The following is a 27,484-nucleotide window of genomic DNA, read 5'->3' on the forward strand; positions in this document are numbered from 1 at the left end:
TTTACCGTATTTAATACTTGATATTTTCTTGTATAGGTTAGATCAGAGGTTCTCCAAGTATGGTCCAGGAGCCCCTGGGGTTCCTGACATTTCCAGCTCAAAATTATTTTTGTAATAATATGCAGGTGTTGTCTTTTTCACACTCATTTTCTTACAAGTGTACAGTGGAGTTTTCCAGAGGCCTGTATGACCCGTCATACTGTAACAGGTTGAATGCAGAAGAAGATATGAGAATCCAGCTGTTTCCTATTTAAAGAGATTGACTCAAAAAGTGTGACTTTTCTCACTCAATGTTTTTTGCTTTGGAAAATAGTTGTTTTTCATGAAGAATACATTATTTGTTAACATTCAGTGCATTTATTATTTTAAAAATGAATACATAAAAAACTAAAGATTTTCTCATTTAAAATTTTTTTGGTAGTTTTATTTATTTTTGGCTATGTTTGGTCTTTGTTGCTGCATGAGCTTTCTCTAGTTGCAGCGAGTCGGGGCTACTCTCCAGTTGTGGTATGGGTTTCTCTGCAGTGACTTCTCTTGATGCAGAGGATAGGCTGTAGGGCACAAGGGCTTCAGTAGTTGTGGCTCCCAGGCTCTAGAGCACAGTTTCAATAGTTGTGGCAAATGGGCTTAGAAGTTCTGCGGCATGTGGGGTCTTCCCCAGTCAGGGATCAACCTGTGTTTCCTGCATTGGCAAGCGAATTCTTCATCACTGAGCAACCAGGGAAGCCCTGATTTTTCTCATTTATAATTTCTAATATGCTAGATATTGATAGCTCGAATAAACAGAAGCTCTTTGGGATCTTCAAGAATTTTTTTTTTGAGTCAGACTTTTGAAAGATTTAATTTACATATATTCACTCCTTTAAATATTAAATTCTGTTATTTTGCACAAACATGCAGTCATGTGCCTACCACCACAGTCAAGATATAGAAGAGTTGCATCATGCATCCCGGATTCCTTCCTACCCCTTTGTAGTCAGCCCTCCCCAAACCCCTGGCAACCATTCATCTACTCACTATTTTTGGAGGCTGTAGAGGAGTTCTGAGACCAAAATCTTTGAGGACCACTGGACTAACTGGACGCTGATACAGTATTCCACCTGGTTTAAAAATGTTATATTGCAGTACTAGTACTTGTGAACATATAAAAAGTATAGAATTCACACTAGCGTGTGAGATGAGTGCAAAAAACAGAGGATGAGATGGTTGGATGGCATCACCAACTCAATGGACCTGCGTTTGAGTAAACTTCGGGAGTTGGTGATGGACAGGGAGGCCTGGCGTGCTGCAGTCCATGGGGTCACAAAGAGTCGGACACGACTGAGCGACTGAACTCAACTGAACTGAATAGTCAATCTTCACAACAATCCTGTGATGTAGGTTATTTTTTCCTTTTTTCTCTTCTGCCCAACCCCCCACCCCTACCCCTATGTGAGAAAGCAGTTGTCTTGTTGAGTTCACAAGAGTACGTGCTGGAGCCAGGATTTATATCTGGGCAATTCCCTGGTGGCTCAGGTGATAAAGAATCTGCCTGCAATGAGATCTGGATTCTGTTCCTGGGTTGGGAGGACCCTTGGAGAAGGGAATGACAACCCACTCCAGTATTCTTGCCTGGAGAATCTCATGGACAGAGGAGCCTGGCAGGCCACAGTCCATGACATTGCAAAGAGTCAGACACAACTGAGCAACTAACACCTTCACTTTCAGTTACGTTCCAGAATCAGGACTCTTAACTCTGAGTTGCTTCTCACTGTGAGAATGGCTCAATATGGTAGCTAGTGTCCATTGACTAAAAGAAAAGATCATATTCATTTATTATACTGACTAGCCAATGTTATAATTGTCATCATCATACAGGGCAATACTGAACAGTGCTGCTATACATAGTGATATATATTGCTATGGATGGCAATACACATGTGTAGAGAGAGATAATGGTATCATATATCACTATGGATGGCAATATATATGTATAGAGAGAGACATAATTGTATCACATCTCACATAGGGGTTTGGCTCTATAAAGACAACATGATCATATATTGTGTTGGCCAAAAAGTTCACTTGGGTTTTTCCATAATGTCTTAACGAAAAACCTGAATGAACTTTTTTGCCAACTCAATATCAAAGTAACTCTTGAGTTATTTAATAATTCTTAAGTTTAGGGAAAATTGGAGATCGATATCCTGTTTTTAGTAAGTTGTTCAAAACTAGTTTCTCTTCCATATTGGTATAGGTCACCTTTTCTTGAGTTATCATCAGATGCATATCATTAAACTTTTGGCATCACTTCATTTGATAATATGTATACTCCATTGAAAATTTGTATCTTCCAACTCATGGGCACTCCTGGACACATTTTATTGTGTTGAATGATGGGTTGCAACCTTTAAAATTTTATCTCCCTGTTTTTTTTTTTCCTTATGAGCACCTAGAGATGAATTCACATGTTAGTGCAAGTATGATGATGTTTGTCTACTAAACTCACACATACATTTACATAGTTTATTTTGTTGTTTGATTTGGCAAAAATGGGCTTCTAAGAGACAACAACAGTTAATGATTTGGTTGGGTATTCTTGTAGACTTTATTTTATGCATTAGCTATAGAAATGTATAGTTTTCTGTTTTTCCACTGTAAGTGATTTCTTATTGTACATATTATTCATATACATGGTTTTCTTTTTGTCATGTCAGTACTTGTAAGGCAGCTAAATTTTTGAATAGATGCATTGTATTCCTCAGGTCAGTTGTGACATCATTTGCTAAATTTTCATTTAATTATACAATTAATAAATATTTTAAAGAATTCAGATGTGATTAAATAATATAATCAATGTAGTTAAATTTAAAGCCCCTTTGACCATCTTCCCTACTCTTAAGCTTCTCTCAGGAGATTAAAAACAGCTAACATTTTGATGTATTGCAGACCCTTTTCTCTGCATTCCATGTATATATATATATGTACTTAATATAAATGAATAGTGTTTGTGTTTTTGCTCATAAATAATTACATTTTATTATTACATTACAATTAAATTACAATGTAGTTTTTTTTCAACATGATTGTATTTGGTTTTTTGTTTTAACTCAACAGCATGTCCGGTCCTGGGGATCTTCCCATTACTGATACTGATCTACACTCTTGAATTGCTCTTGTATAGTATTCTGTATGATGATGATAGTTCAGATTGTTTTCATTTTTTTCACAGCATTATAAACAGTACTGCTTTAATAATCTTATATGACACTCTTTGGGCACTTGAATCTATTTAAAATTTAAATTAATAACTGCCAAATTGTTTTTCAAAATGACTTTACTTGTTTCTATTCTCACAAGAGTATGTGAATTTCTTCACACCTTTGCCAATTATTAATATTAAACTGTAATTTTGTTGCAAGTTGAAGGAGTATGAGATAACATAATTTAAAAATTTGTTTTTCCTTGATTATTGATGAGTTGAGGACTTTCCTTTGTTTACTTTTTTTGTATATTTATTAATCATTTACAGTTTTTGCCTTGTTACTTGGCCATTTTTCTGTTGCATTTGTTGTCTTTTTCTATTGATTTGTTGGAATTTGCTTTCAGTTCAGTTGTTCAGTTGTGTCTGACTCTTTGCGACCCCGTGAACTGCAGCACACCAGGCCTCCCTGTCCATCACCAACTCCCGAAGTTTACTCAAATGCAGGTCCATTGAGTTGGTGATACCATCCAACCATCTCATCCTATGTCATCCCCTTCTCCTCCTGCCCTCAGTCTTTCCCAGTGTCAGGGTCTATTCCAATGAGTCAGTTCTTCGCATCAGGTGGCCAAAGTATTGGAGTTTTGGCTTCAGCGTCGGTCCTTCCAATGAATGTTCAGGACTGATTTCCCTTAGGATGGACTGATTGGATCTCCTTGCAGTCCAAAAGACTCTCAGAAGTCTTCTTGAACACCACACAGTTCAAAACATCAATTCTTCGGCGCTCAGCTTTCTTTATACTCCAACTCTCACATCCATACATGACTACTGGAAAAACCATAGCTTTGACTAGATGGACCTTTGTTGACAAAGTAATGTCTCTGCTTTTTAATATGCTGTCTAAGTTGGTCATAGCATTTCTTCCAAGGAGCAAGCATCTTTTAATTTCATGGCTGCAGTCACCATCTGCAGTGATTTTGGAGCCCAGAAAAATAAAGTCTCTCACTGTTTCTACTGTTTCTCCATCTATTTGCCATGAAGTGATGGCATGATCTTAGTTTTCTGAATGTTGAGCTTTAAGCCAACTTTTTCACTCTCCTCTTTCACTTTCGTCAAGAGGCTCTTTAGTTCTTATTCACTTTCTGCCATAAGGGTGATATCATCTGCATATCTGAGGTTATTGATATTTCTTCTGGCAACCTTGATTCCAGCTTGTGCTTCTTCCAGCACAGCATTTCTCATGATGTACTCTGTATATAAGTTAAATAAGCAGGGTGACAATATACAGCCTTGACGTACTCCTTTTCCTATTTGGAACCAGTCTGTTGTTCCATGTCCAGTTCTAACTGTTGCTTCCTGACCTGCATACAGATTTCTCAGGAGGCAGGTCAGGGGGTCTGGTATTCCCATCTCTTTAAGAATTTTCCAGAGTTTGTTGTGGGCCCCACAGTCAAAGGCTTTGGTATAGTCAATAAAGCAGAAATAGATGTTTTTTCTGGAATTCTTTTTTGATGATCCATCGGATGTTGGCAGTTTGATCTCTGGTTCCTCTGCCTTTTCTAAATCTACCTTGAACATCTGGAAGTTCACGGTTCATGTACTGTTGAAGTCCGCTTTGGAGAATTTTGAGCATTACTTTACTAGCATGTGGAGAAGGCAATGGCACCCCACTCCAGTACTCTTGCCTGGAAAATCCCATGGACAGAGGAGCCTGGTAGGCTCAGACCATGGGGTCGCTAAGAGTCAGACACGACTGAGCGACTTCACTTTCCCTTTTCACTTTCATACATTGGAGAAGGAAATGGCAACCCACTCCAGTGTTCTTGCCTGGAGAATCCCAGGGATGGGGGAGCCTGGTGGGCTGCCGTCTATGGGGTTGCACAGAGTCGGACACGACTGAAGTGATTTAGCAGCAGCTTACTAGCATGTGAGATGAGTGGAATTGTGCGGTAGTTCGAGCATTCTTTGGCATTGCCTTTCTTAGGGATTGGAATGAAAACTGACCTTTTCCAGTCCTGTGGCCACTCCTGAGTTTTCCAAATTTGCTGGTATATTGAGTGAAGCACTTTAACAGCATCATCTTTCAGGATTTGAAATAGCTCAACTGGAATTCCATCACCTCTATTAGCTGTGTTTGTAGTGATGGTTCCTAAAGCCTACTTGACTTCTCAATCCAGGATGTCTGGCTCTAGGTTGATGATCACACCATCATGATTATCTGGGTCGTGAATATCTTTTTTGTATAGATCTTCTGTGTATTCTTGCCATCTCTTCTTAATATCTTCTGTTTCTGTTAGGTCCCTACCATTTCTGCCCTTTATTGTGCCCATCTTTGTATGAAATGTTCCCTTGGTATCCCTGATTTTCTTGAAGAGATCTCTAGACTTTCCCATTCTATTGCTGTCCTCTATTTCTTTGCACTGCTCACTGAGAAAAGCTTTCTTATCTCTCCTTGCTATTCTTTGGAACTCTGCATTCAAATAAGTATATCTTTCCTTTTCTCCTTTGCCTTTCTATTCTCTTTTCACAGCTATTTGTAAAACCTCCTCAAACAGCCATTCTTCTTTTTTTGCATTTCTTTTTCTTGGGGATGGTCTTGATCCCTGTCGCCTGTACAATATCACAAACCTCCGTCCATAGTTCGTCAGGCATTCTGTCTATCAGATCTAATCCCTTGAATCTATTTGTCACTTCCACTGTATAATCATAAGGGATTTGATTTAGGTCATACCTGAATGGTCTAGTGGTTTTCCCTACTTTCTTCAATTTCGGTCTGAATTTGGCAATAAGGAGTTCATGATCTGAGCCACAGTCAGCTCCCGGTCTTGTTTTTGCTGACTGTATAGAACTTCTCCATCTTTGGCTGCAAAGAATATAATCAATCTGATTTCGGTATTGACCATCTGGTGATGTCCATGAGTAGAGTCTTGTGTTGTTGGAAGAGGGTGTTTGCTATGACCAGTGCATTCCCTTGGCAAAACTCTATTGGCCTTTGCCCTGCTTCATTCTGTACTCTTAAGGCCAAACCTGCGTGTTACTCCAGGTGTTTCTTGACTTCCTACTTTTGCATTCCAGTCCCCTATAATGAAAAGGACATCTTTTTTGGGTATTAATTCCAGAAGGTCTTGTAGGTCTTCATAGAACCATTCAACTTCAGCTTCTTCAGCTTTACTGGTTGGGGTATAGACTTGGATTACTGTGATATTGAATGGTTTGCCTTGGAAATGAACAAGATCATTCTGTCATTTTTGAGATTGCATCCAAGTACTGCATATCAGACTCTTTTGTCGGCTGTGATGGCTACTGCGTTTCTTCGAAGAGATTCTTGCCCACAGTAGTAGATACAATGGTCATCTGAGTTAAATTCTCCCATTCCAGTCCATTTTAGTTTGCTAATTCCTAAAATGTCGATGTTCACTCTTGCCATCTCCTGTTTGACCACTTGCAATTTAGCTTGATTCATGGATCTAACATTCCAGGTTCCTCTGCAATATTGTTCTTGACAGCATTGGGCTTTACTTCCATCACCAGTCACATCCACAACTGGGTGTTATTTTTGCTTTGGCTCCATCTCTTCATTCTTTCTGGAATTATTTCTCCACTGATTTCCAGTAGCATATTGGGCATCTACCGACCTGGGGAGTTCATCTTTCAGTGTCCTATCTTTTTGCCTTTTCATACTGTTCATGGGGTTTTCAAGTCAAGAATACTGAAGTGGTTTGCTATTCCCTTTTCCAGTGGACCACATTTTGTCAGACCTCTCCACCAAGACCCGTCCGTCTTGGGTGGCACTACATGGCATGGCTTATGGTTTCATTGAGTTAGACAAGGCTGTGGTCCATGTGATCAGATTGGTTAGTTTTCTGTGATTGTGGTTTTCAGTATGTCTGCCCTCTGATGAAGAAAGATAAGAGGCTTATGGAAGCTTCTGGTGGGAGAGACTGACTGAGGGGGAAATTGGGTCTTGTTCTGATGGGCGGGGCCATGTTCAGTAAATCTTGAATCCAATGTTGTGTTGATGAGTGGGGCTGTGTTCCCTCCCTGTTATTTACCTGAGGCCAAACTATGGACAGAGGAGCCTGGTAGGCTGCAGTCCATGGGGTCGCTAAGAGTCGGACACGACTGGACGACTTCATTTTCACTTTTCACTTTCATGCATAGGAGAAGGAAACGGCAACCCACTCCAGTGTTCTTGCCTGGAGAATCCCAGGGACAGCGGAGCCTGGTGGGCTGCCATCTATGGGGTCGCACAGAGTCGGACACGACTGAAGCAACTTAGCAGCAGCAGCAAACTATGAGGGAGGTAATGAAGATAATGGCGACCTCTTTCAAAAGGTGTCATGCATGCACTGCTACACTCAGTGCCCCCAGCCCTGCAGCAGGCCACTGCCGATCCATGCCTCCACCAGAGACTCCTGGACACTTACAGGCAAGTCTGGGTCAGTCTCTTGTGGGGCCACTGCTCCTTTCTCTTGGGTCCTGGTGCACACAAGTTTCTGTTTGTGCCCGCCAAGAGTTTGTTTCCCAGTCCTGGGTAGGTTCTGGAGGCTCTGTGGTGGGGTTAATGGTGACCTCCTCCAAGAGGGCTTATGCCATACCCAGGTCTACTGACCCAGAGCCTCTGCCCCTGCGGCAGTCCACTGCTGACCCTTACCTCCACAGGAGATGCTCAAACACATTTCTGTTTCAGTCTCTGTGAGGACTCTGGAATTTGCCTTATTGGTTAAAAAATATTTTATCCTAGTCTTTTGTTATATAGAGGTTAAAAAAATTTTTTTTAACAAGTTGTCTTTAATTTTTATGACTGTGCTGAGTATCCCTTGATGGGTGTGGGTTTTCTGTAGCTGCAGTGCTGGGGGCTGTTCTCTAGGTGGAGTGCACGAGCTTCTCTTTGAGGTGGCTTTGCTTTTTGCAGAGCATGGGCTCTAGGTCTCATTGGCTCAGTAGTTGTGACACACAGGCTTAGTTGACCTGTGACATGTGGAATCTTTGTGGATCAGGGAATGAACCCATGTCCCATGCATTGCCAGGTGGAGTCTTAACCACTGGACCACCAAGGAAGTTCAGAAGTTTTGAATTTTGATGGTGTCAAACTTATAAATCTTTTTCTTCATGGCTTTTTTTTTTTTCCTGTTCTTAGATTACTAGATTTAAAACAAAAATGAATGTTAAAATTTTTATCAAGTGATTTTTTTACTGTCTGTCTAAAGGAGTGAGCATAATAATTTGTTAGAATGGTGAATGATTTTAATGAATTTGTGTTGAACCTTCCTTAAATTCGTTATGGATGTATTTGTGTACTATAGAAGTTAAAATTACAGTGTGACTTACAGCGTCTTCCTCTTTGTTCTTCCCTCCTCCCTTCTTCCTGACTCCCATCCTCCTTCCTCTCTCATCCTGTCTCTTATTTATTTTTCTTTACAGTTTTTTGTGTTGGAGTTATGTTGTTTCACAGAATAAGTTTTTCTAAACTCTATAATGGCTATATAATATAAAAATGAGTAATAAGAAATTATTTGGTATTTGTCCATTAGTTTATCTGGGTCTAACACCTTTCTTAGGATAGATCTTGGACTACCCTTTAATTTTTTTTCATAGTTATTTGTGTGTTCGAGTTTCTACCTATCCTTAAGGGGATTTTGCAATATATAGTTTTTTAGGAAGATTGTCCATTTCAATTTCAACTATATGTTCACCTTTATTAGATTAAATGTTTTCTTATGATAAAAAAATCTCAAATTATTTCCATTTTTTGTTTCTAATATTATACATTATTTTCATTCCTTCCCCTCTCCACACCCATTTTTCAGACTTACTGAACAATATTCTGTTTTATTGGTCTTTTCCAAGAAAAGCTTTGGGTTGGCTTTATTGATTGCCTGTCTCTAGCATCTGTTTAGTTTTTACTTTCATTTTTATAATTTGCTTCTATTTTTCTGGCCAGGTTAAAAAAAATTTTTTTGTACTGTTTCCTGTAATAATTTTGCTTATAGAAAGTTGCTGGACTAGGTCAAGGAACTCCCATGTACTTTACCCAGAATCATCAATTAATGACATTTTGCCCCATTTATTTAATTTTTCCCCAGCTTTATTGACCTATAATCAACAAAATTATATATAAAGTGTACAGTGTGATGATTTGATATACATAGTACATTGTGAAGTGATTACCACAATCAAGTTAATTAACATGTTTATCATCTCACATAGTTATCTTTTGTGTGTGTGTATGTGTGTGGTGACAACACTTATATCTACTCTCTTAGCAAATTTCAAGGATATAATATAGTATTATATAGTATTTTACATCTTCCCTGGTGGCTTAGAGGGTGAAGCATCTGCCTGCAATGCGGGAGACCCAGGTTCGATCCCTGGGTTGGGAAGATCCTCTGGAGAAGGCAATGGCAACCCACTCCAGTACTCTTGCCTGGACAATCCCATGGATTGAGGAGCCTGGTAGGCTACAGTCTGTGGGGTCGCAACGAGTCAGACACGACTGAGCGACTTCACTTTCGCTTTTTTCATACAGTATTATTAACTACAGTCATTATGCTCTACATTAGATCCCAAGAACTTATTCATCTTATGACTATAAGTTTGTACCTTACCATTTCTCTGAATGTTTTTATCTCTGTAGGGTATTTTTACAGAACCACTTGAGTGTAAATTGGAGGCATTTTGCCCAGTTACTTCTGACTACTTAAGTGTGTTGATTTTAAGAGTCACATTACAGTTATCAAAATCAGGAAGTTTAACAGTGATACAATACTATTATTAAAGCCACAATCCATGTTTAAATTTTATCCATTTGTTGTCCGTAAAGTTCTTTTATAAATGTTCTCATTCTTAAATATGATCTAGGGAAATGGATTGCATTTAGTTGTCTCTTTAATGTCATTTAATCTGAAACATTTCATCAGCCTTTTTTTGTGTGTGTTTTTTGACCTTTATGTTGTCAAAATATAGGCCAAGTGTTTGTTAGTTTTTTTTTTTTTAGAATAACCCTCAATTTGAGTTTGTATAATTAAACTACTTGAGGTTATACATTTTTGGTATAGTAGAAATACTACAGTAGCAATGATGTGTCCTTAGTGCATGGTATCAGAGATCACCTGATATTGTTTGTTTATAGTGATGTCTGCAAAGTTTGCCCAGTCTAAAGTTACTATTTCTCTCTGAAATTAATAAATAATCTGTTAGGAGACATTTGAAATGATGTAAATATCTATTTCTCATCAGCCTTTCACCTCTGAGTTTATTTTGTCATTCTTTTTCAAGTCTGTCATATTGAAACTTTAGTTTTTCAACTTTATTTTCTAAAGTACTTAAGATTATAAATTTTTCTTAATATATCACTTGGACATATTAACTGACATACTTACAGTAGGGTTGGAAATGAAAGGAGACAGTAGATAGGGAGATTGTCTATCTAATAATGTACCACTAGGAAACTGGCAATAAGATCCTGAAGTGAAGTGAAGTCGCTCAGTCTTGTCCGACTCTTTGCAACCCCATGGACTGTAGCCCACCAGGCTGCTCTGTCCGTGGGATTTTCCAGGCAAGAATACTGGAGTGGGTTGCCATTTCCTTCTCCAGGAAATCTTCCCGACCCAGGGGTTGAACCCGGATCTCTGGCATTGTAGGCAGTCACTTTACCATCTGAGCCACCAGCGAAGTCCAAAAAGATCCTAAAGAGCGTATTTTAAAGATGCCCCAAGTCACCCATGTCTTAACGAAATGTTTCCAGTGTTGATTTAAAGAACAAGAGATACAGTTTATGATGATCATGATTGTCATACTTATGAGTAATAGTAAGTTCTAGAAAATTATGAAATTAAGAAGTATGTTTCTTTATTGCCACTGGTACCTCAGGACTTGTTTAGTGTACAGTATCTCAGACATTCGCTTTATCATTTCAGGAGCAGCAGCGCTGGCATGGAAGAATCCTCTGTCAAGCTGGTTTACTGCTATGCTCCACTGCTTTGGTGGAGGAATTTTATCCTGTATACTGCTTGCAGAGCCTCCACTTAGGTTTCTTGCAAACAACACTAATATATTACTGGCATCTTCAATCTGGTAAGCTGTCGTTGTGGTGAACTATTTAAAAAATTGTTCCATAAATTGTTAGTAAATGGTATTTTTTTCTTTAAAAAATATTTTATGTTCTTAGAAGTTAATGCATTTGCAAGGGAAGGCACCCAAATAATGCCAAAGGTTTTAAATGCAAAGTATATCTCTTTCTCACCCTTCTCCCCTATTCTCTCTAAGAGGTAGGTATTGTTACCATTTTCATATGTGTCTTTGCTGCTGCTGCTAAGTCGCTTCAGTCATGTCCGATGTGCGGACCCCATAGAGGGCAGCCCACTAGGCTCCCCCGTCCCTGGGATTCTCCAGGCAAGAACACTGGAATGGGTTGCCATTTCCTTCTCCAATGCGTGAAACTGAAAAGTGGAAGTGAAGTCGCTCAGTCGTGTCTGACTCTTAGCGACCCCATGGACTGTAGCCTACCAGGCTCCTCTGTCCATGGGATTCTCCAGGCAAGACTACTGGAGTGGGGTGCCATTGCCTTCTCCGATGTGTGTCTTTAGTGGAAGCATTTCAAATTATGAAAGGACATCAAATATTTGACCCCCAACAGTTGATCTTGTGAACCTAACCTATGCTCATAGTTATACAACTTAATAATCAAAAGAGTGTAACCAACTACACAAAAGGTCCAAGTGATTATGATATTTCTGGTAATTGTTCTTGTCATACTCTGTTTGATTTTTCAGAGCCTTATGAAATTTAACATTACTTTTGTTTTGAAGAAAAAAATGTTAATAGGAATTGCTTTGGATTCTTGCAAATTCAACTTCAGTTATCTTTAAGAGGAGTGATCTTCCAAGTTAAAAAAAAGTATAATACCAATCAGAGAGCTTTGTTAAACCTAAAGCAGAAACTTTTGATTAAAAATCAAATCAATGAAATATGTAACATTAGGAACATTTGAAGTTAATTTTTATTGTGATAATTTTTTTTTTAATTTTTAAAAACTGTTTATTTGGCTGAGTTGGGTCTCAGTTGCAGCATGAGAGATCTTCATTGCATCTTATGGGAGCTTTTTGTTGTGGAATATGGATTCTCTAGTTGTGGCAGTTGGTCTTCTGTAGTTTTGACACAGGGGCTTCAGTTACTCCACGGCTTGTGAGATCTTAGTTCCCTGACCGGGGATAGAACTACCTCCCCTGTATTGCAAGGCAGATTTTTAACCCCTGGACCACCAGGGAAGTCCCTATTGTGATAATTTTAAATATGTGCTCAGTTGCTAAGTCGTGCCTGACTCTTTGCAACCCCATGGACTGTAGCCCACTAGGCTCAGACTTTGTCCATAGGATTTCCTAGGCAAGAATACAAGAGTGGGTTGCCATTTCCTTCTCCATTTAAATATATAACCAATTATAAAAGAGGATATTATAAATAGTAGTAGCAATGGGAAAAATAGTGGAAACCTGTAGCCATAGAAACTGTTTGGAGTAGAAAATAAGTTTGATAGCTAATACGTATTGAGCTGTTACCATATGTCAGCTAAAATTCTTTATATTCATTGTTATATCACAAGGGTCTAATGAAGTAGCTCCTATTATTTCCGTTTGAAAAATGAGAATACTGAGGCATAGAGAAACTTCGATGTTTTTTTCATATTTTGTAAGTGATTCAGCTAGGATCAAAACCAAGGCTTGACTGTAGAGTCTTGACACTTAACCACTGTCTCTCATTGATTTGCTTAACTATTTCTTAAAGTATAACCTTCCAGTTACTATGTGTTTTAAAACACTTTCTCAAGGACTTTTATTTCTATAGCAATATTTTAAAAGGATGGTAACATTTTGGAGAATTTTTTTTTTTAATGTGTCTAGATGCTGAAACTATATGAAAGTAGGCTATCCAGACTCTGACACTTTTCATCACTTTCACTTCTACTCCTATATACTAACTACCACTATTGCCTAGACAGTTGCAGTAGCTTCCTAAGTGGTCTAGCTGCTTCTTTCATTATCCCCCTGAGTCTTGTCTTCACTTTTGCTGCTGTTTAGTCACTGTCGTATCCAACTCTTTTCAACATAGTAGATAAAAAGTGATTATTTAAAAATAAGTTATTAGAACATATTACTTCTGTGATCAGTATTTTCTTATCTTATTAAGAGAAAAATTCAAAACTCTTAGCATAGCCTGTAAGACTAAAAATTAATCTTCCTTTCCACTCTGTGTTGTAATGTCTTTCTAGTCTATTCCTGCTCAGTCTGCTCTAGTCAGGTTGGCTTTGCCATTTTTTTGAACACAAAGATATTGTTCTATCTCAGTGCCTTTGTGCTTGCTCTCTTTTCTCTGTGATGTTCTTTTCCCAGGAGGCTCATATTTTCTTTTTTTGGAGAGGTCTTCTGTAAAAAACATACCTTCTCTCCCATGACTATTTCATCATACTTCTTTTTTTTTCCTTCCTAGATTTATTACTGTCTGCTGTGTCATCTGTTTATTTCTTTTCATGATGGTTTGTCTCACTCCACTAGAATAGCAGCCTATCAGAGCAGGGACTTTGTTTTGTTGATTGTGTGCCAAGTACTACTGTTCTAGGCTCAGTAAGTACATTGCTAAAGGGATGGACTGCTTGTGTTATATGGGAGTTCTGTAATTGAGTAGCAAGAAATTATAGATCTTGATTAGTGGTTCATTAAATGAAATAAAATTGCCTGTCTATAAATACATACTTTCTTGGCTGAAACTAAGAGAGATGTTAGAAGTGGAAAATAAATGCATTTTTATGTAGCTAACTAATAGTATAGTATTTAATTGTTAACTTGAAATCTTTTATTTATCTCATTTAATATAAGAGGAAATTGATGCTTGATATACTGATAAACGACAGGGTCTCAATTTCAAATTAGCATGATCTTAACCAAGAAGAACTTTCATTATAAACAATATGTGTTTTTTAATTTAAAAGTTTCAATTAATATTGAGTAGGTACAAAGGAATATTTATAAAATATGCAGAGTACAAAGAATTATGACACAATAAAAACTTGTATATCCATCATTTACATTAAAAAAATATTCAGTTCAGTTCAGTTGCTCAGTCGTGTCCCACTCACTCTCTGTGACCTCATGGACTGCAGCATGCCAGGCCTCCCTGACCATCTGGAGTTTACTCAAACTCATTTCCATTGAGTTCATGATGCCATCCAACCATCTCATCCTCTGTCATCTTAAAAAAATATTTTATTGTAAAGTAAAAATTCAGAAAACCAAGTATATCGCCCAATAAATTATTGCTAGGTATATCCTTGAATCCATGACCCAAGTCAAGAAGTAAAGCTTTGTCATCTGTCCCAGAAGTTCCTTCTAGGTGTCACACTCCAATCATAACTCCCTTTCCACCTTAAATAATATAAGAAGAAAAGATTGACTATTGCCATTTTTAAATTCTCGATTAGTTATCAGACGAAAGTCATTAAGAGTGCTAACTTCAGCAAAAAAAAAAAAGCTAATCAGACATTTTGGGTCTCTTATGGTCTTGCTAAATAAAGGTATCTAACCTGAATTTGATTTGGATTCTTTCTTCCAGAAGAAAGTACAAGATGAATCTTATATTAACTAGCAAGGAAGCTAATCAGTCTCAAGAGCCAATCTGAAGAAATTCCCCCTGGTCAATGAAGGGACAATTTGAGTTTTAATAATAAGAAAATTCCAACTTATTGAAACCCATAAAATATGCTTAATCCATGAGCTCATACTTACTTAAATTTTTTATTTAAACAGGAGCAAAAAGGAGTGGTCACTTTTGGAGAACAGCAGGGGACCAATTCATATCCTGAAAACTGTAAACAAAGAGCAAGAATCAAGTATTTATCCTTCCTTTCAAATAAGAACTATACAACTTGGTAACCAAATAATAGATGATAGCATACCATTATCTTGACTTTTATGTTTATAACTTCTTTGCATACAAAATTTTATCATCCAGATGTTCATTCCAAGACACTATAATTTAGTTACACCCATTAAAATTTTTAATGTCTCTTAAGTCTTTTTGATTTTATCAGTTCCCCTTCCATTCCGTTTTTCCTTACAGTCATCTCTTGAAGAACCAGAGCTATTTGACGTGTAGACTTTTCTATACTTGTGAGTTTGCTGATTGCATACTCATGGTGCAGATCATTATATTCCTCTATTCTCTGTGTTTCCTGATAATTAGCAGATTGATCCAGAATCCAGAGCAGGTTCAGGTTAGATCCCTTTAATTAGCAAGACCATAAGAGACCAAAATGTGTGATTAGCTTTTTCTTTTTGATTGATGTTAGTACTCTTTTAATGACTTTCATTTGATAACTAATTGAGAATTTCAAAATGGCAATAGTCCATCTTTTCTTCTATATATTACTTGAAGTAGTATTATAAATAAATACTTCCCACTAATCATCCATTGTTTGGTTACCCAAGTTGTATAGTTTGTATAGGAAACGAAGGATAAATACTTGATTCTTACCTTTTATTTACAGTTTTCAGGATTATGAATTGGTCCCCTGCTGTTCTTCAAAAGTGACCGGTATTTTTTTGTTGTTGCTGTTATAATTAAAAAAAAAAAATTACGTATGACTTTATGGATTATCATATTTTATGAGTTTCAATAAATTGGAATTTTCTTATTATTAAAGCTCAAATTGCCTCTTGGTTGACAAGTGGGAATTTCTTCAGATTGGCTCTTAAGACTTTGATTAGCTTCCTTGCTACTTAATTAATATAAGATTCATCTTGTACTTTCTTCTGGAATTACTCATTTCTGTAGGAAACTCTGGTTCCTTTTAGAAGAAACTGTATTTCAAGGTCAAAGTCTGAACACTAGACATGTTCATTATTCCTAATTAGTTACGATTTCTAGGACTTTTCAGTGGACAGAGCTAGGAAAAATAAGGATAAAATAACTCATGAGTTTGTTGATGTTTCTAACTCAAATTTTGGATCATAGAATTTATGTAACTTTTCTCTATTACATATGTATCTTCTTTCTTCCACACTAAGAATTTTGAATTAAGAATTCATTATCACAGTAATCCAAGTCTATGCCCCGACCAGTAATGCTGAAGAAGCTGAAGTAGAACGGTTCTATGAAGACCTATAAGACCTTCTAGAACTAACATCCAAAAAAGATGTCCTTTTCATTATAGGGGACTGGAATGCAAAAGTAGGAAGTCAAGAAACACCTGGAGTAACAGGCAGATTTGGCCTTAGAGTACTGAATGAAGCAGGGCAAAGGCTAATAGAGTTTTACCAAGAGAACGCAGTGGTCATAGCAAACACCCTCTTGGAGTAACGCAAGAGAAGACTGTACACATGGACATCACCAGATGGTCAACACCGAAATCAGATTGATTATATTCTCTGCAGCCAAAGATGGAGAAGCTCTACACAGTCAGCAAAACAAGACCGGGAGCTGACTGAGGCTCAGATCATGAACTCCTTATTGCCAAATTCAGACTTAAATTGAAGAAAGTAGGGAAAACCACTAGACCATTCAGGTATGACCTAAATCAAATCCCTTACGATTATACAGTGGAAGTGAGAAATAGATTCAAGGGGTTAGATCTGACAGAGTGCCTGATGAACTATGGACAGAGGTTTGTGACATTGTACAGGAGACAGGGATCAAGACCATCCCCAAGAAAAAGAAATGCAAAAAAGCAGAATGGCTGTTTGAGGAGGCCTTACAAATAGCTGTGGAAAGAGAATAGAAAGGCAAAGGAGAAAAGGAAAGATATACTCATTTGATTGCAGAGTTCCAAAGAATAGCAAGGAGAGTTAAGAAAGCCTTCCTCAGTGATAAGTGCAAAGAAATAGAGGAAAATAATAGAATGGGAAAGACTAGAGATCTCTTCAAGAAAACTAGAGATACCAAGGAAACATTTCATACAAAGATGGGCTCAGTAAAGGACAGAAATGGTATAGACCTAACAGAAGCAGAAAATATTAAGAAGAGGTGGCAAGAATATACAGAAGAACTATACAAAAAAGATCTTCACGACCCAGATAATCACGATGGTATGATCACTCACCTAGAGCCAGACATCCTGAAATGCAAAGTCAAGTGAGCCTTAGAAGCATCACTACGAACACAGCTAGTAGAGGTGATGGAATTCCGGTTGAGCTGTTTCAGATCCTAAAAGGTGATGCTGTGAAAGTGCTGCATTCAGTATGACAGCAAATTTGGAAAACTCAACAGTGGCCACAGGACTGGAAAAAGTTAGTTTTCATTCCAGTCTCTAAGAAAGGCAATGCCAAAGAATGCTCAAACTGCTGCACAAATTGCACTCATCTCACACGCTAGTTGGAAAATCCCATGGACGGAGGAGCCTGGTAGGCTACAGTCCATGGGGTTGCTAAGAGTCGGACACGATTGAGCGACTTCACTTTCACTTTTCCTTTTCATGCACTGGAGAAGGAAATGGCAACCCACTCCAGTATTCTTGCCTGGAGAATCCCAGGGACGGTGGAGCCTGGTGGGCTGCCGTCTGTGGGGTCGCGTGGGGTCGCACAGAGTCGGACACAACTGAAGCGACTTAACAGCAGCAGCAGCAGCACACGCTAGTAAAGTAATGCTCAAAATTCTCCAAGGCAGGCTTCAGTAGTACATGAACCGTGAACTTCCAGATGTTCAAGCTGATTTTAGAAGAGGCAGAGGAACCAGAGATCAAATTGCCAGCATCCGCTGGATCATTGAAAAGGCAAGAGAGTTCCAGAAAAACATCTATTTCTGCTTTATTGACTATGCCAAAGCCTTTGACTGTTTTTGTCACCACAAACTGTGGGAAATTCTTAAAGAGATGGGAATACCAGATCACCTGACCTGCCTCTTGAGAAGTCTGTGTGCAGATCAGGAAGCAACAGTTAGAACTGGACACGGAACAACAGACTGATTCAAAAGAGGAAAAGGAGCACGTCAAGGCTGAATATTGTCACCCTGCTTATTTAACTTACATGCAGAGTACATCATGAGAAATGCCAGGCTGGAAGAAGCACAAGCTGGAATCAAGGTTGCCGGGAGAAATATCAGTAACCTCAGAGAAGCAGATGACTCCACCTTTGTGGCAGAAAGTGAAGAAGAGCTAAAGAGCCTCTTGATGAAAGTGAAAGAGGAAAGTGAAAAAGTTGGCTTAAAGCTCAACATTCAAAAAACTAAGATCATGGCATCTGTTCCCATCACTTCATGGCAAATAGATGGGGAAACAATGGAAACAGTGACAGACTTTATTTTTTTGGGCTCCAAAATCACTGCAGATGGTGATTGCAGCCATGAAATTAAAAGACGCTTACTCCTTGGAAGGAAAGTTATGACCAACCTAGACAGCATATTTAAAAGCAGAGACATTACTTTGCCAACAAAGGTCCGTCTAGTCAAAGCTATGGTTTTTCCAGTAGTCATGTATGGATGTGAGAGTTGGACTATAAAGAAAGCTGAGCATCAAAGAATTGATGCTTTTGAACTGTGTTGTTGGAGAAGACTCTTGTGAGTCCCTTGGACTGCAAGGAGATCCAATCAGTCAATCCTAAAGGAGATCAGTCCTGAATATTCATTGGAAGGACTGATGCTGAAACTAAAACTCCAATACTTTGGTCACGGAAACAGTGGAAACAGTGTCAGACTTTATTTTTTGGGGCTCCAAAATCACTGCTGATGGTGATTGCAGCCATGAAATTAAAAGATGCTTACTCCTTGGAAGGAAGGTTATGGCTAACCTAGATAGCATATTTAAAAGCAGAGACATTACTTTGCCAACAAAAGTCCGTCTAGTCAAGGCTATGGTTTTTCCAGTGGTCATGTATGGATGTGAGAGTTGGACGGTGAAGAAAGCTGAGCACCACAGAATTGATGCTTTTAAACTGTAGTGTTGGAGAAGACTCTTGAAAGTCCCTTGGACTGCAAGGAGATCCAATCAATCCATCTTAAAGGAGATCAGTCCTGGGTGTTTATTGAAAAGACTGATGTTGAAGCTGAAACTCCAATACTTTGGCCACCTCATGCGAAGAGTTGACTCATTGGAAAAGACCCTAATGCTGGGAAGGATTGTGGGCAGGAGGAGAAGGGGACAACAGAGGATGAGGTGGTTGGATGGCATCACTGACTCGATAGACATGGGTTTGGGTAAACTGTGGGAGTTAGTGATGGACAGGGAGGCCTGGCGTACTGCAATTCATGGGGTCGCAAAGAGTCGGACACGACTGAGCTGAACTGAACTGAACTGATGCGAAGAGCTGACTCATTGGAAAACACCCCGATGCTGGGAAAGATTGAAGGCAGGAGGAGAAGGGGACGACATAAGGTGAGATGGTTGGGTGGCATCAGTGACTCAATGGGCATGAGTTTGAGTAAACTCCGAGAGTTGGCGATGGACCGGGAGGCCCAGCGTGCTGCAGTGCCTGTGGTCGCAAAGAGTGAGACATAACTGAGTGACTGAACTGAACTGAAGAATTTTGATTCTTAAGGGCACAAGACATGATAGAATTAGGATATTCCAACACCGCTCATTTATTCTGTGTCATTCATGCAATACAGAATAGTTTTGTAGTAATAGTACGAATTACCACCACTGATATGATTACTGAAAATATTAATTTTTTGCCCATACTCTTCTCATTCTCTTCCTATTTTTAAAATAGATGTACTATTCTACACTGTCACAGTAATAGCTATTATGTACTATACTCTTCCCTTCTTAATTCCTTTTCAGTCTTTGTTTTTTACCCAATTGTCTATTTAATGTTTTTTTATTAGTCATTATGTCTGTGTCTGTAGTAATTTTGGTTTTCTGAAAGTTTTTTCTCTAATTGATTCATCTGGAAGAGTAGTCCCCAAATTCTCATGTGTTGATAAGTATGTGTTTTTTGTACTTGAAAGTCAGTTTTATTGGATATAGTATCATAGGATCATACTATCTAGGTCTGAGTATTTTGAATATTTTACTCAGTTTTCTTGTGTTATGAAGCATGCTGTGAAAAACTGATCATTTAATTTTCTTTCTCTTATTAGTCACATGCTCTTCTTTTGTAAATGCTCCAAAGATTTTTTTTTTTTGGCATGAAAGTCTAGTAATTTAAATTAAATATTACTAGGTGTTGGTCATTTGGGGGTCAATATTTTTAGGTATGTGGTCTGTTCTTTTTAGTAGCTACATGTGTGTGTTTTTTGTTTTTTTTTTAAAGTTGAGAAAACTGTTTTATTATATATACTTTTCTCTTGCTTTAATTTTCTCCAGGAACTCCTATTGGCTCTTTTCTGCTTTTTTTCAGTGAACCTTTTTATGTCTTTTAAAAGTTTTTAAAATTTTCTTTTTGCCCGCTCTTTTTTTTAGAAGGCACTATTATTTTATTTCTCTTTGTTTTCCTTCTAGTTTGGTCTTCATTACTAAAATAATTTTTTTGTTTCTTTTTTCTTACTCTTCCTGAGTATTTTATCTCCAGTTCTCAGTTTTTCTAATTCTGATGTACATTGTCCTTTTATGTGTTATATCACTTTCTTAATGTCTTTACCTTGTTTTGAAATAGGAGATTGCAGTTTTGATCTGTTTTGTGAACACGTTTACCTTAGTACTTTCATTATAGGGATTTTTTTTCTCTTATAATAATAAATTTATGTAGGGTTTGATCTTGATAATTTTTTGTTGGTCATTTTTATGTGGAATCAAGTTTCTTGAACTTTTAAGATAAAGTGAAATTTGTGAAAGATTCTCTGACTTCATAGAGCTCCTGCATCGGTTGTTGTTATATAGTATTCAAAAGATGATGATTTGCTTTCTGAGATTTCACCAGTCTTTTCCTCTTCCCCAGTTTGGTCTGTACCTTCCCCTGCTTTTGTTGTTCTATCCTGCTCAGTTTTTTTTTTTTAAAACCATACCCCGTGACATGTTTAACTTCCCTGACCAGGTGTCAAACCTGAGGCCTCTGCAGTGGAAGCTCAGAGTCTTAACCACTGGACCACCAGGGAAGTCCATGCTCAGTTTTGATTCTCATTATGGGACTTTTCTAGAAGGGAGCCTAGGTGGATCAGTTTTCAGAGTTCATGGGGACTACGTTGGTCCAACCCCTATGGATCATCTTATCACAGACCCTTTTTCTCACCTATTATTAGAAATGTCAGAATCCTTCCAGTTTCAGCTGTTGTTTTCCAAGTCAGCCTGGTTTGTTTTCTAGTGAATACCCATTAGCTATTTTGAAGCTGTTTTGTTCTTAGGTCCATTAGTTGCCACTTGCTTTCTTCTTCCTGTCGAGCAGTTTAGGTCTGTGAGTGCGGGTGATTTGCCTCTACCCATTTACACTTTGGGATTTGAAGGAATACCTTGTCACATAGTTTCGTTGTAAGTGCTGTGGATGGGATTTTGGCTTTGCTGTCTAGTTGCCCTGTCTGTTTTTATGTGGGGATTTGAAGAGATAAAAATCTGTGCGACTGCTGCTGCCATCTTCCCAGAACACTTGCCATTAGTTTTGATGTCCCTTGTGTGACCTTCCATGCTCAGCCCAATCCCATCTCCTTTCTTTCTTACTCACAGGTAATAATTACTCTTAATGTTGTACCTATCATTTCTTTACTTTTCTGTGTAGTTCTGGCATATATATTTCTAAACAGTATATTTTGTGACAGTTTTATAAATGGAATCATGTATATGTATTTTTCATTGACTTGCTTTTTTTGTTCAGCGTTTGTTCCTGAGATTCAACCTTATGGTGTATGGTTATAATTTACTAATTTTGTCTTCTGTATAGCTTATCAGAATGAACTGTGCTTGTATTTCATCCATTTCTTTGTTGACATAGAGTTGGTTCCAGTTTTTTCTCTATTAAAATGTTGCTAGGAACATGATACACATGGGCAAGATTTTTCTCTTGGTATAACATAAGAGTGTATTTATTGAATTATAGGGAAGGTGATTTTTAAGCTCTGTTAGATCATGACAAATCATTTCTCAAATAGTTATGCTAATTTACATCTCCACTGTACTGCACTTAAATCTAAGAACTGAACTGGACCAATAACTTACATACTCATATTTCTCTCTCTCATCCCATCTCCCTGCACTTTTCCCACAGATAATTTCTACTTTGTGTTTGTCTTACGTTTTAGAAAAAGGTGTATATTTTACATATGAATATCTAAACAGTATATCTTTTTAGTTTTATTTGTTTTTTGCCCTGTTTTAAAATGGAGTCTTATACTTTATATAGTTCTCTAGGACTTTTTTCACTCAGCATTATGTTACTTAGATTCATATGTGTTTTGTTTGTAGCTGTGGTACATTCCTTCCTATTGCTGTGTAATCTATTATATTAATATCTATATTCATTCTTCTTCTGATGACCTTTTTTATTGGTTCTAGTTGTTTTGTTGGGTACTACTAAACAACAACAATAGCAGCCACTGATGTAGTACTTACTGTTTCAGACACTTTTCTAAGAAGTGTTTTACATTTGTCATCTCATTTAACCTCACAAGAAACCAGTGAGGCAAATTCCATTTTATTTTCATTTGGTAGGTAAGGGATCTGAGACAAGAAGGCTTAAATAACTTGCCCAAGGAATCACAGGTATCTAGTAGTTGGAGCCAGGATTCAGACCTAAGCTATCTAGCCTTCAGTCTGCGCTTGCACAGTGTTTTGTTTTGGATTGGGGGAATACATTGTCTTTGTGTTCACAGACCCTTAAATAAAAAAACAGTGCTTGCTTAAAGACGTGGTGTATTTTATTGTTTTCTTTTTTAAGGTTTTAATGTTGAGAACAAATTTCTAATCTTTGCTTCATTTGATTTTAATTTGAGAGATTAAAATAATGTTTGTGATATACTTTTAACTCTAGCAAGCTAAACTAAGGGAGTATGTGAATACACTTATTGGGAAAGTCATCTTTAGTATAATAGCTCATAGTGCTCACATCTGGAAATTAGCACCATCTGCTGGCAAAGGGAAACAGTAACTTGGTATGTCATGGTATGTTTAGTGTTGTTTGAAAGACAGTATACCCTTTCATAGGATTTTTCCTTTGATAAAATAAATATTTTATTATTCATCTGTGTATTGATTTTTATGCCCCAGTTTATTTTCCTTTAACTTCTAAGTATCAGTTATTATATATTGCACGTTTACATAACTGAGACTGCATTTTTATGAGGAAAAATACAACAAAAAGTATAGTTATATAAGTCTGTCATTCTGTAATAGTCTTTTTCAGAGAATATACGTCAAGTTACTAATTTGTTAGAGTAATGAGAGCAAGGGAAAAGCTATCTTACTGGACTAATATGAACTGCATTTAGTTTATTGTTCTCTTCTGGCTTAGTTAAGTTATCCTGTTTTTGGTAGTCAGAGGAGGGTAATTAAAGGGGAATGAAGGCAGAGTTCTCAGTGATTAATCGTGGGAAGCTCAACTCTTGGTATTAACCTAAATTCTCATTTCATCTTCCTACTTTAACTGTTTCAGCTTTCATTTGTCAGTGGCCTTGAATCTTGCTTGTATCCTGTTTTAGACTAACTTTTGTTATTTAGCACTATTCCTTGTCTTTCTTTTCTATCTCTGTTAATCTAAGTGACTTAAAAATATATGAGAAATAAATTGCCTTCTTGTTCCATTTCATGTCTGTTATGTTGCAGTCCTTCTTTTCTGATATGTTTTCTTTAAGCGCTTTACAAGTTAAAAGTTCCTTAGGTGCTACAATTTTAATTAAAGGTGAAATTATAATCTTTACAGAAGGAGGAACATGATGATTCCTTAATGAGTGTTGGTTGAGTGAGTCATCAAAGGAATTTTAAAAAGCTAACTTGTGTTATAGAGTGGTCATGGCTGTTGAGGAAGCCACTGGTCTGATTTGCTTACTTGTAAGTCTGCTGAGCACAATAGACAATTCTTTTGCCCTGTGGCTATTTAACACTTGAAATGAGAACTATTTTCTGTTTGAAATATTAGTGTGTTATAGGTATACTTTAGAAATACCTGAAATTCAATAAAGACTTATTTATTAGAAATAGCAGTAATTACAGATTTTTAGACCATATGCCAAAATGTCACATAGCTGGATATAAAAACTCCAAGATTGGGACTTCCTTGGTAGTGGTCCAGTGGTTAAGATTCATGCATGGAACAATTTTATGGACTCTGAGGGAGAAGGTGAGGGTGGGACGTTCTGGGAGAATAGCATTGAAACATGTATATTATCGTATGTGAGGCAGAGCACCATTCCATGTTCGATGCATGAGACAGGGGCTCAGGGCCGGGGCAATGGGATGGCCCAGAGGGATGGGATGGGGAGGGAGGTGGGTGAGGGGTCCAGGAGGGGGAACACATGTAGACCCATGGCTGATTCATGTCAATGTGTGGCAAAAACTATTACAATATTGTAAAGTAATTAGCCCCCAACTAAAATAAATAAATTTATAAAATAAAAAAAAATAAAAATAAATAAATAAATAAATAAATAAATAAACTGTGAAAAAAAAAAAAAAGATTCAGTGCTTTCACTGCAGGGGGCACGGGTTTGATCCCTAGTTGGGGAACTAAAGATCCTGCATGCCCCTCTATGCATTAAAAAAAAAAAATGTCAAGATTGCTCTTGTAGTAGTTTAGACTTTTAACTCACGTTGAAGATAGTTTCTGTGTGGAGAATGAAAATGGGGTCATTTGTATTATTTTTGTTTTGTTGTGTTTTTGTTTGAGTATTTTGGGCATACATTATTTTTATTTTATTTAAAAATATACTTTAAAGAATTGCTTAAGTGTAACTCTTTTCTTTGCCTGGCACCTGACCCACTTCCTGGAAATTTGTTCTACATTTAAAGAGAGGCTTTCAAAATATTATATAAACATGTAAAGTTTTTATATCATACCAGTCATTTTCTATTTTTTTTTTTTATTTTTATTTTTATAAATTTATTTATTTTAGTTGGGGGCTAATTACTTTACAATATTGTAATAGTTTTTGCCATACATTGACATGAATCAGCCATGGGTTTACATGTGTTCCCCTTCCTGAACCCCCCACCCACCTCCCTCCCCATCCCATCCTTCTGGATCCTCCCATTGCCCCGGCCCTGAGCCCTTGTCACATGCATCGAACATGGAATGGTGTTCTGTTTCACATATGATAATATACATGTTTCAATGCTATTCTCCCAGAACGTCCCACCCTCACCTTCTCCCTCAGAGTCCATAAAATTGTTCCATGCATCTGTGTCTCTTATTCTGTCTCGCATATAGGGTTATCGTTACCATCTTTCAAATTCCATATATATGCATTAGTATACTGTATTGTTGTTTTTCTTTCTGGCTAACTTCACTCTGTATAATGGGCTCCAGTTTCATCCATCTCAGTAGAACCGATTCAAATGTATTTTTTTTAATGGCTGAGTAATATTCCATTGTGTATATGTACCACAGCTTCCTTATCCATTCGTCTGCTGATGGACATCTAGGTTGCTTCCATGTCCTGGCTATTGTAAACAGTGCTGCGATGAACATTGGGGTACACGTGTCTCTTTCAATTCTGGTTTCCTCGGTGTATATGCCCAGCAGTGGGATTGCTGGGTCATATGGCAGTTCCATTCCCAGTTTTTTAAGGAATCTCCACACTGTTCTCCATAGTGGCTGTACTAGTTTGCATTCCCACCAACAGTGTAAGAGGGTTCCCTTTTCTCCACACCCTCTCCAGCATTTATTGCTTGTAGACTTTTGGATAGCAGCCATTCTGACTGGTGTGAAATGATACCTCATTGTGGTTTTGATTTGCATTTCTCTAATAATGAGTGATGTTAAGCATCTTTTCATGTGTTTGTTAGCCATCTGTATGTCTTCTTTGGAGAAATGACTGTTTAGTTCTTTGGCCCATTTTTTGATTGGGTCGTTTATTTTTCGGGAATTCAGCTGCAGAAGTTGCTTGTATATTTTTGATATTAATTGTTTGTCTGTTGCTTCATTTGCTATTATTTTCTCCCATTCTGAAGGCTGTCTTTTCACCTTGTTTATAGTTTCCTTTGTTGTGCAAAAGCTTTTAATTTTAATTAGGTCCCATTTGTTTATTTTTGCTTTTATTTCCAATATTCTGGGAGGTGGGTCATGGAGGATCCTGCTGTGATTTATGTCGGAGAGTGTTTTGCCTATGTTTTCCTCTAGGAGTTTTATTGTTTCTGGTCTTACGTTTAGATCTTTAATCCATTTTGAGTTTATTTTTGTGTACGGTGTTAGGAAGTGTTCTAGTTTCATTCTTTTACAAGTGGTTGACCAGTTTTCCCAGCACCACTTGTTAAAGAGATTGTCTTTTCTCCATTGTATATTCTTGCCTCCTTTGTCGAAGATAAGGTGTCCATATGTGCGTGGGTTTATCTCTGGGCTTTCTATTTTGTTCCATTGATCTATATTTCTATCTTTGTGCCAGTACCATACTGTCTTGATGACTGTGGCTTTGTAGTAGAGCCTGAAGTCAGGCAGGTTGATTCCTCCAGTTCCATTCTTCTTCCTCAAGATTGCTTTGGCTATTCGAGGTTTCTTATATTTCCATACAAATTGTGAGATGATTTGTTCTAGTTCTGTGAAAAATACCATTGGTAGCTTGATAGGGATTGCATTGAATCTGTAGATTGCTTTGGGTAGAATACTCATTTTCACTATATTAATTCTTCCAATCCATGAACACGGTATATTTCTCCATCTGTTTGTGTCCTCTTTGATTTCTTTCATCAGTGTTTTATAGTTTTCTATATATAAGTCTTTTGTTTCTTTAGGTAGATATATTCCTAAGTATTTTATTCTTTTTGATGCAATGGTGAATGGTATTGTTTCCTTAATTTCTCTTTCTGTTTTCTCATTATTGGAGTATAGGAATGCAAGGGATTTCTGTGTGTTAATTTTATATCCTGCAACTTTACTATATTCATTGATCAACTCTAGTAATTTTCTAGTAGAGTCTTTAGGGTTTTCTATGTAGAGGATCATGTCATCTGCAAACAGTGAGAGTTTTACTTCTTCTTTTCCTATCTGTATTCCTTTTATTTCTTTTTCAGCTCTGATTGCTGTGGCCAAAACTTCCAAAACTATGTTGAATAGTAGTGGTGAAAGTGGGCATCCTTGCCTTGTTCCTGACTTTAGGGGAAATGCTTTCAATTTTTCACCATTGAGGATAATGTTTGCTGTGGGTTTGTCATATATAGCTTTTATTATGTTGAGATATGTTCCTTCTATTCCTGCTTTCTGGAGGGTTTTAATCATAAATGGATGCTGAATTTTGTCAAAGGCTTTT

General features: G+C 37.5%; 1 protein-coding gene across 2 annotated transcripts in view; it reads left to right on the forward strand.

Moving 5' to 3' along the window:
• TMEM38B (transmembrane protein 38B) overlaps window positions 1-27,484 on the forward strand; it is a 65,972-nt gene that overhangs the window by 1,460 nt on the left and 37,028 nt on the right. For both annotated transcript variants that reach the window (XM_081525376.1, XM_081525386.1), the window contains exon 2: window positions 11,101-11,257. In XM_081525376.1, coding sequence (XP_081381502.1) covers window positions 11,101-11,257 — 157 coding nt within the window. The remainder of the gene's footprint in view (window positions 1-11,100; window positions 11,258-27,484) is intronic.

The sequence above is a fragment of the Giraffa tippelskirchi genome, chromosome 1, assembly GCF_054371585.1.
Source record: "Giraffa tippelskirchi isolate mGirTip1 chromosome 1, T2T-mGirTip1v1.2.pri, whole genome shotgun sequence".
In the NCBI taxonomy this organism is placed as follows: Eukaryota; Metazoa; Chordata; class Mammalia; order Artiodactyla; family Giraffidae; genus Giraffa; species Giraffa tippelskirchi.